Below are 9,213 nucleotides of genomic sequence, written 5' to 3' on the forward strand. Positions count from 1 at the left end.
CGGCCTCCGCCGAGCCCCTCTTCGTCGAGGCCAATCTCCGCAAGCAGATGCGGGCCGAGGAGCGCCCCGCGCGGGGCGCCGTGCCCAGGACGGTGCTGCGCGGTTGTGGTGGGAGGGGTATGGCGGACTGCTTCCATCGCGCGTGGGAGGGTGCACAGGCAGGCGGGGGTACAGCAGGGCTGGCCGAGATTGTGGGGCATGGTCGAGATTAGCTGTTGTGGCGAGCGCGAGATCCGCGGGGGGCGAGATCCGCGGCGGAGCAGTGGGGCATGAGTGGAAGGGCAGGCGGGGGCTGGCGCGAGATCCGCGAGGGGCGACATCCGGGGCGGCGGGGAAGGGTGCCTGCTGATTGTTTCCATGCGGGTGCGTACGTCGGACAGATCGGCAGAACCGTGCACCAATCCACCTGTGGACGCCTACACTCCATACATAATTAGTAGTAGAGATTGCTTAGACCTGATTTAATGACCTGGGATCACGAGAGGATTTGAGGGGATTGAGAAAGAAATTAGTTCATTTCCCCCTCAATCCTCTTCAATCCTTCCGTGATCTTCCTGTCACCAAATCAATCCCCGGTGGCGTACAAAAAGCACGGGTGATGGTCGTGGATGAATGGGAAATCACCTCGTAACACACACAGACACTAATAATAGCTTTTCTTCTGTGGAGGTGAGGTGAAGCCTAAAAAAAACACGCCTTATGTCCCATCCACATCGTAGATAGCTTTTGCTCCAATCAACTATCATACTTTGAACCCATTAGCGCTCCACATTATCTCTTGCTTTTTTTATCGCCATCGGTATCCAACAATATACATGGTGCATATGTACAATGTTCACGTACAAGCATTGCATGGTTAGCCTGGTCTGTTGAAAAGTTGGGTTTTTTTTTTTATGCCGGGTCTTCATTTTCACTTAGAAATGGTTTCCCAATACGGCTACTCCTAAAAGCAGCGTAGAACACAAAGAACGACAACAAATCCAAACTGCGATTTTAAACGCACAAAGATGATACGTACCACGATACTTAGACTATGTCCATCAGTTTCTCTATCATATTTCTTATCTCGCTTCCTGCTTTCAAACCAACTGATCGTGCATATAACTACGAAGAACACGATTTTACATTGTTTATATATTGAAGCTTAAAATAGAAGGTAAAGATGAGTAAGCTGCTAGATAGCCTAAATACTAAAGAAATGAGTGATTCCGCTATTTTTTAAAATTTAAATTATAGAATATTTTGAATTCATAAATACATACTATTCTTCACTATACACCCGATACACATAATGTATTGAAAATTTGGATATCTTAACGAAGTACTTGGTACCACAAAGATTTTTCTTCACAAATAATGATGATAATGCGTTTACACAACTACCTGAACATTGGAGAGCAAAAATCTGCACAGTATACAATACAACCACTAGAGGGCGAAAACGTCATTCAGCATTATCCTCACACCCATTTCCGCAAATTTTTGCACCTAAAAAGTCTACTCGGAGAAATACTACGTACTCCCACCTCACCTCCCTTCCCTTCCCCTCTCCGAGTCCGCTCTCCGCTCCAATGCCGTTGCCTCTCTCCTCCACCTGCTTCTTCTCATAAACGCTTCCGGCCTCCCGGAGTCCCGGACACAAACCCTAGCATTCAACCACGCCGAGCTCGCCGGAACAAGCCCAACCCGAGCCCAATCCCGCTCGGGCCCCAGCCGATCCGACGGCTCCTCACCAGCACAATCCGGGGTACCCCGCGGATGCTAGCCTGATCGGGTCCCCACGGTCGATGGGTTCGCCCGGGTCCGCCAATGGCAGACGCGGCGACTATGTGAGGATCCCGGAGGAGGCGGAGGTGGCGTCCAAGGGGGAGGGAGATGCCGCGGCGGCCGTCAAGGCGGCCGCGGCGGCGGAGTGCCCTAGGGTGCTGCGGTGCAGCGCGATCCGGTGGTGGGCCAAGGTCGCCGTGCTCGGGATCGTCCTTGCTGGGGCCGGAGCTGCCGCGGTCGTCTTCCTCGGCCCGCTCCTTATCAAGAAGGTACGTGTTTTCGCCCTGCACCTCCTGCCCCCCCTCTCCGCCGGCGCCTCCTTTGAGGGGATTGTTTGCATCACGGATCGTGCGGGAAGTCCTCGCGAACGCGAGATCTTTCCTATCACTTATCAGTTCTGCTCCCGCGTTGTCTGTCGAATCGTCGGTTGCGATGCGGTTTCGATTTGTGCAGGAGTGCTTGGATATTTGTTGATACATTTGGTTTGTTTGTGGTAGAAACATTTTCCATTTTTTGTTTGTATTGTTACATATATGTTTTTTTTTGTGGCTAGCTCGTGAGAATAGGTGAGATGACTAATTTCCCTTTTAGCAATATTACCAGCAGAAGGATGATGTTGTCAAAGGATCTCAATCTGAACCAGAGCTTAGAGTACCAATAGATTTTGTTGAGATATCAATTTTGAAGATGAGTGGGACCATATGGATGTCGTTGTCGAAGAGCGTATTTAGCATTATTCCCAGCTGGAATACAGCAGGAGAAATCCTTTGCTAATTCTCGAAGTTTTGACATCGGTCAATGCCTACCACTGTTATTTAGTGGTCCAATATGTGGGGTCTGCAGGCATGGTGCTCTGGACCTCCAGTAGTGAATGTGTTTCCACCAAAAGGTGGATGGGTAGGAATAGTCTCACAAACCAACTGGTTCTTGATATTTCTGGATGTTAAGATGTGGTACAGAATTGCAGTGGACCTTATTGTGAGGGACATCATGGCTAAATATTTTGGTGGATTTTTAATTAAACAAACCCACTCTGGTTGCGGAAGTTCGTGTTCACAACAAGCAACTTGACATCGAAGTGATACCTGGAACAAGTACAGCTTGTGCTGCCGTTTGGGCTCTGGACCCACTTGTTGTGGTCTAAGCAAACTCTGCTGTGAAAGCTATTCCCCAGAAGTAGTTGGTAGAAATACTTTTCCATTTTCTGGCCATGCTCCTGTTATGATGTTTAACTTCCCGAGAAATACTTCACAAGGCTTTTTTGGGCAATATGTTTTGATTGGATGTTGATGTTGGTGTAGTTGGTGATAATATTTTGCTAGCTTATTTTATTGTAGTGTTCAAGGATCTTAATATATATATTACGACACAGAATATTAATTCATCTCTTCGGAAGTCAATTCTTTTGGATGTCTACATCGCATTGAGGGTATTATATTATTGAGTAGAGTACACTTAAAACTGTGACAGTGTGATACGACTCTTGGGGGGAAAATACTGCCCCAATGAGCCATAGCTGTCTGTTAATTCTAATCATTGCCTGTGATTGGCCTTTATATATAAGATATGAACTGATGCTTCATCTGTTCTTGCACTTCACCATAATTTGACTGCAATGATATGGTAATGCTATTGGCTGTGATATTTCTGGTTATAAAAAGGATTGAAATTGTTTTCAAATTAATGTTTACAACTCTACAGCCAATTACTAACTAAACTTTGTTATCCCTTCCAAAGGTTTAGAATATTAGGTCAGATCAGACGCTTATATGTATAATAAGTCAATAGCACGTGCAAGGAGCAGCTGTAAGGTATGCGCTTGTGGACACTACTTGTTTGCGTCACTCCAAAGTAAATTATGTGAGATAGTAATCTAGGGAAGTTTGTTATCATCTGTGATATGCTAGAGCTTGGACATCTTCATGTCAGCTGGCCAGAGAGCTTATAATTCCATTCTGTTGAATTGAGTGAATAGCTAGCTGGTTGCACCATCTATTTATTGGCACCAATTTAATGGCCACCTTATAGTCCACTTGCATAGACAGTTTGGCTTTCCGGAGGTCTCTTGCATTCTTAGTTTCTTGCTGACCTTGATTTCCATGATGTCATTGCAGATTGTTGTACCTATTCTTCACTGGGAATCAACAACGTTCAGCAGGCCATCTATTGCTCTAATATGTTTCGGCACAATCGCATTATTCCCAAGTGTTTTGTTACCTTCTTCGCCCTTCATGTGGCTTGCGGGGATGACTTTTGGATATCTTTATGGTTTTTTAATAATCACAGTGGGTATGAGCATAGGCATGTCATTGCCGTATTTTATAGGTTCTGCATTCCACTGTAGGATACATGTGAGTCCCTTATTGTCATCTTCTTCTCATGTTTTATCCAAATATATTAAGAAACAGATTAGCAAATTACTTAGTTTTGAAAATATCGTTTTAAATTGTTCTGCAGAGATGGCTGGAGAAGTGGCCAAAGAAAGCAGCTTTTGTAAGGCTTGCTGGCGAGGGAGATTGGCACCATCAATTTAAGGCTGTAGCTTTACTCAGGATTTCTCCATTTCCATATATAGTTTTTAACTATGCTTCTGTGGCTACGAATGTCAAATATTACCCATATATCGCTGGTTCCATGGCTGGAACCATACATGAAACTTTCCTTGCAATATACAGGTTTGTACTTGCCTCATGCCTTTTATTCTTTGGATGTACTTTTTTTCCTGCTCACCTGAGCATGCCTAATACACATTGTGGTGAATTTTTGTTATTAAATCGATATGGAACACTTTGGATGAAACCTTTGGCGTGTTATATCAGATTTACTCTTTTTGTGATAGCTGGTCCTGGTTTTTGTAGTCACCTATTCATTAATGCAGTTTGATGGGTTGCTGTCCTTATAATTATAAAGATGGCTTGTGATATATATTTACGCATGAATACTTGAGTAATGACGTGCATCCTATATGTGCTATGTTGATGTGAGCAGTTGAGCATAAACTCACAACTCAAACATATTGTCTGAGCCGCTGTAAGATTGTATTCACCATCGGTCATGAGAAACTAATGCCAATTTTTGTAAACAGTGGGAAACTTTTACAGAGCTTGGCTGTAGCAACTAGCCAAGGGTCCTTCTTGTCTGTGGATCAGATCATCTACAATGGAATCGGATTTATAGTTGCAGCAGCTTCTACTGCCACGATCACTATTTATGCAAAGAAAGCACTTCAAAGGCTCCAAGCAGAGGAGGAGATATTGTGAGCGCATGAGGTCCAAGCCCAGGATCAAAACCCATAACGCTAGTTTCCTTTCAGGTGTATTATACATGAAGGGCTTGTTTGGCAGCAAGGGGGGAGGGGAATCTAGCCCCTCCAACCCCCTCCATTTCCCTTGCTGCCAAACATGCCTGAACAGTTGCTACTAATCTGGTTTCCTGTGTCGACTACCTGACTGCCACTACCATCTGAGGAGAGGGAAGGGTGGGTGCTGAAGCAATTGTAAAGAAAAACAGACCCAGAAAAACTTACGTTTTCGGTTCTTGTTTAGTTTTCTGTAAAGAGAACTATCAACTTCAGTGTATTGCATTGCGCGATGTAGATTCCCAAGTCTAAAGTTGTTTCCTCTTGGATGCTGGCAGCGTCGATATCCATGACATGCACTGCAGGCATGGCATGCGTGTTCTACAGTGACAGCATCTTATGCTGATACGTACGTTCTGGGGGATTATTCTAAAACCTATTCATTAGGCTCTCTCCAACAAGAGACGCTAAAGCGTTGAGGCCCCCAACAATAGTTCGCTAAATTATAGCGTAGGCTGGGGGGCCGGTAAATCTGGCGTCTCATTCATCCGCTAAACAGGCGACCAGTAAAAAAAGCATGCAGCGTAGATATGCTAACGTATACGGCTACCAGTAACATGTTGCTGGGAATCAAGAAAATATAGAGAGAAAATCTTTTAGAGAGTGATGTAACATGTTGCTGAAAATCAAGAAAATAGAGAATAGAATCTTTTAGAGAGTGATGTAAAGGGCATGAAATATACTTTTAGAAATGAAATTTAGTGAATGCTGCTAGAGCCTTATGCTTATTATGACAATCCCTCCCGGAGACGTTAGCTGGGAAATCCCTCTAGGAAATGGTCCTGTTTGTCATATTTTAGTTTACAGCTTCTTTATAGGAAGCTATTTCAAACAGGGTGTTTTTGCAGAGTTCAGTTGTTTTTCCAAATAAACTAAAAGTACACAATAAACAAAAGCTAGATACCAACTTTCCAGATAAGTTGTTTCTCTAAGGAGCAGCAGTGCTGAACAGAACATCTTTGAGTGTCAACTCGTACGAATTTCAGGTAAAAATCATACATCTCACATGAGCCCCTTTTTAAGTTTGAGGGCTTGAGGCTGGATACGCGCATAGCTCCTGTCGATGCTGTCATCCTGAAACTGGAACGGGATGTTGAACCGGTCCTTGCCTTGGAGGCCTGGGGAAATGCAATTGATGCGTATTTCTTGCTTGCAGAACTCTCTATCTAATCTAACCGATTCGTTGTTACGTTATACTCTTGCAAGGACAACTGATTTTGGAATCAGGCGTCCCGCGTCCCCATCTTAACGCAGGACGAGGTACCAGGTACAGACACAATTCTCCATCAATGCATTAATTAATACTGTACGATTTCCCATAGTAGGCACACGAAACCCGTTGCGTAGACGAAAATATTAGGCTATGCCACAATAGAAATCCCACTCCCGATCCTTCTAAATAAACAAGCAAATGTTGAAACAAGAACTGTTCTGGGTTGGTCATGGCTCTCGACATCCAATCTCTGGCGTACTCATTACTATCAGAATAACATAGTCACAGCCTCCACGAGGCATAAAATTATGCATCTTCCACTTTGTTATACAACTGATGAATCACATAATTGCGCATCAATGCAGTTTCACAGGTTCTTGCACCGGCTTCTTGGGTTACAATGCGATATTGTCAGTTCTGGGAGAGGATTTATAACATCATGCCGCATCGCCTACCTGAAGGCCGGAGGCACGACAAAGCTAGAGATCAAACTATACAGCTACAAGTGAATTTTTTCAGTCGACACCCTACGGGGGAAGTTCTTGCGGCTTCCTCCTCCCACGGACACCACTGGGAGTGTGCTAAATGAGGTTATAGCTAAAGATCACATGCAATGAAAAGAAGGCGCTAGTTGCCAGCGCCGCCATGCTCTTCCTGCGACTACTAAAATGCTGCATCAATTACGTAGACTGCACAGCAGCTGCAGCTGCCGCCGCCACGGCAAGCTTCTTGCTACCTGGGCTCTTGTCGTCAACCTTCTTGGCGCCTTCGGTGGCCTTGCTGGGAGCAGATTTTGAGCCTGAAGCAGAGTCAGGCTCGGCTTCCTCAACGACCTGTACAGGACGCTTGCGACCGCGATGCATGTGGCGTTCGCAGTACTTCTCGTTTGGAATAGTGTTTCTCCAACATCGCCATTTTTTGCCATCCGTTCGCCGGCACCTCCCTGGTTCTGGTTCAGGGTTCTTCCCGAAGTCCAAGCAGAGTGTTGCTAAGCCCAACACTGTATAATCAGGTTAGCAAGAACGGTTAGAATGTCTCCACACTTGGTAACATGCGCATCAAATTGCACTGAACATTGGTTTGGTAGAATTATAACTAACTAAACCTATAGAAGAAGGGCAGTTTCAGATGAGATTAGTAAATTTATTCATTGTACCGGCCTACAAACCGCTATCATGGAACAACTTGGCAAAGTCTACCCAAAATTAACAGGATTTCATAAGAGCACACATGTGATGAGACAGATTTGAAGCTTACAAGTAGGGTACTTCTGGGCGCCTTCAGAGGATGCACCGGTTACACTCTTCCATACGGGGAAGACGAGGTGAGTAGGCACAGGTACTCGGGCAGCCATGTACTGATAAACCCGGGACTGCTGCTCTAGCTCCTGAAGCTGCATGGCTGTGAATGCTGCCCCAGCACCGTCAGGGACGGATGCCACGAGCGCTTTCATTTCTTCCTGGAGTGCTGCGGTTGCTGCAGCTGTAACCAGGGGAGAGAAAAAAAATCTCAGAGGCGCCCAGCCAAGAACTTCAGGCCAAATAAACATAAATCCTCAATTCATACATGCATGCATGAGTACTTAGTTCAACGCAGACAGCACAAAAAATAAGGCAGAACAAAAAGGATTGCACACATATAACTTCAAATAAGATTCAATTTCGTGTTCACTGTATCAGGGAAAAGTAGCATAACAACAAAGAGGTGAAAGGAAGAAAGGGCCTTCTGTTTATTGCACGAGTACAAGTCAAATGATCGTAATAATGGACTTATAGAATAAAACAAACCATGCTTTTCTGAAGCCTTCAACCCTTTGAGTAACTATAAGAGCTAACAGATTAGTACAAAAGGAATAACTGGACCCAATCTCTGATCCTTTGCATGTATATGTATTCTCAGCAAGAGTACAAAGTTATTAATAGAACCCGAAGCAGGAAACAAAAAAATAAACTCCCCATCTGCCCGCAAAGTTATTTTCTTTATTTTTTTTCTGTTTATGAGCACCTGTTATGTTCAGAAGGAAAAAAAACGTCAGTGTATCCATGCATCTGACAGCTGAGACACAAGCACCAACAGGGGCAACTACTACTAGAGCCAAGGCCGGAGAGAGAGAGAGACTGCAAGAACGGGCGTTGTACCTTCCTCCGGGTCCTCGACGGCGAGCACCTCCGGATCCTCAACCAGAACCAGATCTCTGCACGCGCCGTCGTCCTTCTCCCCCGCGCTTCCCTCCCCATCTCGATTCGCCTTCTCCCCCTCCGGCTCTTGTCCCGTCGCCTGCGCTCCAGCCTCCTGCACCGCTTCCCCCTGTGCCGTTGGCGGCTCCGCCGGCGCAGCCTGCACTGCCTGCTGGTGCTGGGGGTTACCCCCTTCGCCACCGCCGGACGGGTTCTTGGCCTCCCCCTCCGCCGCCATGGTCGCACCAAAACGGCGGCGCGAGAGGAAGGGGGGGAAAGGTATCTTTCGGCGCGGGTCGAGGCAGCGGTGAAGGGATGGATAGACCGGTGATACGGCGCTCTCGCTTTGACGGGCGGGGTAGTGAGAAAGGAGAGAGTAGCGTGCAGAGGGGAAAAAAGGTTTGCTTGGCAGGGGCACTGGTGGTTTTTATCAGGGGCGGCGTTCGGGTCGGGGGCACGGGAAACGATCGAGCCCAAAATTGCTAGGCGCACGCCGGGGGTGGGTCAGAGTATGGCCGCTAGATTTTGGGCTTATCAGCATATGGTGGGTACATTGCAGCATTGGCATGGGAAATTGGGAATGGTATGACAGGTTTTCTATTTCTGGACGGGAGGTGCTGGGTGTGAACTTCAGCTTCCTTTGCTTTGCTAGTGCAATCAGTCGCGTTATTGTTATACTATTTAGATGTCCGTGTATA

At 46.0% G+C, this 9,213-nt stretch overlaps 2 protein-coding genes across 2 annotated transcripts; one reads left to right on the top strand and one right to left on the bottom strand.

The window, feature by feature from the left end:
- Positions 1 to 1,465: 1,465 nt before the first annotated feature.
- Positions 1,466 to 5,390, top strand: LOC103647660 (TVP38/TMEM64 family membrane protein YtxB). Its single transcript, XM_008672161.4, has 4 exons — positions 1,466 to 2,036; positions 3,882 to 4,118; positions 4,225 to 4,442; positions 4,853 to 5,390. The coding sequence occupies exons 1-4, from the start codon at positions 1,788 to 1,790 to the stop codon at positions 5,025 to 5,027; spliced, it is 879 nt and encodes a 292-aa protein (XP_008670383.1). The 5' UTR covers positions 1,466 to 1,787; the 3' UTR covers positions 5,028 to 5,390.
- Positions 5,391 to 6,577: 1,187 nt separating this feature from the next.
- Positions 6,578 to 8,897, bottom strand: LOC100101537 (uncharacterized). Its single transcript, NM_001112553.2, has 3 exons — positions 8,477 to 8,897; positions 7,596 to 7,820; positions 6,578 to 7,338 (listed from the first exon to the last, which is right to left on the bottom strand). The coding sequence occupies exons 1-3, from the start codon at positions 8,751 to 8,753 to the stop codon at positions 7,019 to 7,021; spliced, it is 822 nt and encodes a 273-aa protein (NP_001106023.2). The 5' UTR covers positions 8,754 to 8,897; the 3' UTR covers positions 6,578 to 7,018.
- Positions 8,898 to 9,213: the final 316 nt, after the last annotated feature.

This window comes from Zea mays, chromosome 2, assembly GCF_902167145.1.
Source record: "Zea mays cultivar B73 chromosome 2, Zm-B73-REFERENCE-NAM-5.0, whole genome shotgun sequence".
NCBI classification, from domain to species: Eukaryota; Viridiplantae; Streptophyta; class Magnoliopsida; order Poales; family Poaceae; genus Zea; species Zea mays.

Coding starts and splice junctions, on each gene's coding strand:
- LOC103647660 (XM_008672161.4), top strand. CDS start 1,788: ATGGGTTCGCCCGGGTCCGCCAATGGCAGACGCGGCGACTATGTGAGG. Junction 2,037..3,881: donor GCCCGCTCCTTATCAAGAAG/GTACGTGTTTTC, acceptor ATGTCATTGCAG/ATTGTTGTACCTATTCTTCA. Junction 4,119..4,224: donor CATTCCACTGTAGGATACAT/GTGAGTCCCTTA, acceptor ATTGTTCTGCAG/AGATGGCTGGAGAAGTGGCC.
- LOC100101537 (NM_001112553.2), bottom strand. CDS start 8,753: ATGGCGGCGGAGGGGGAGGCCAAGAACCCGTCCGGCGGTGGCGAAGGG. Junction 7,821..8,476: donor CGTCGAGGACCCGGAGGAAG/GTACAACGCCCG, acceptor CCCTGGTTACAG/CTGCAGCAACCGCAGCACTC. Junction 7,339..7,595: donor CGCCCAGAAGTACCCTACTT/GTAAGCTTCAAA, acceptor CTGATTATACAG/TGTTGGGCTTAGCAACACTC.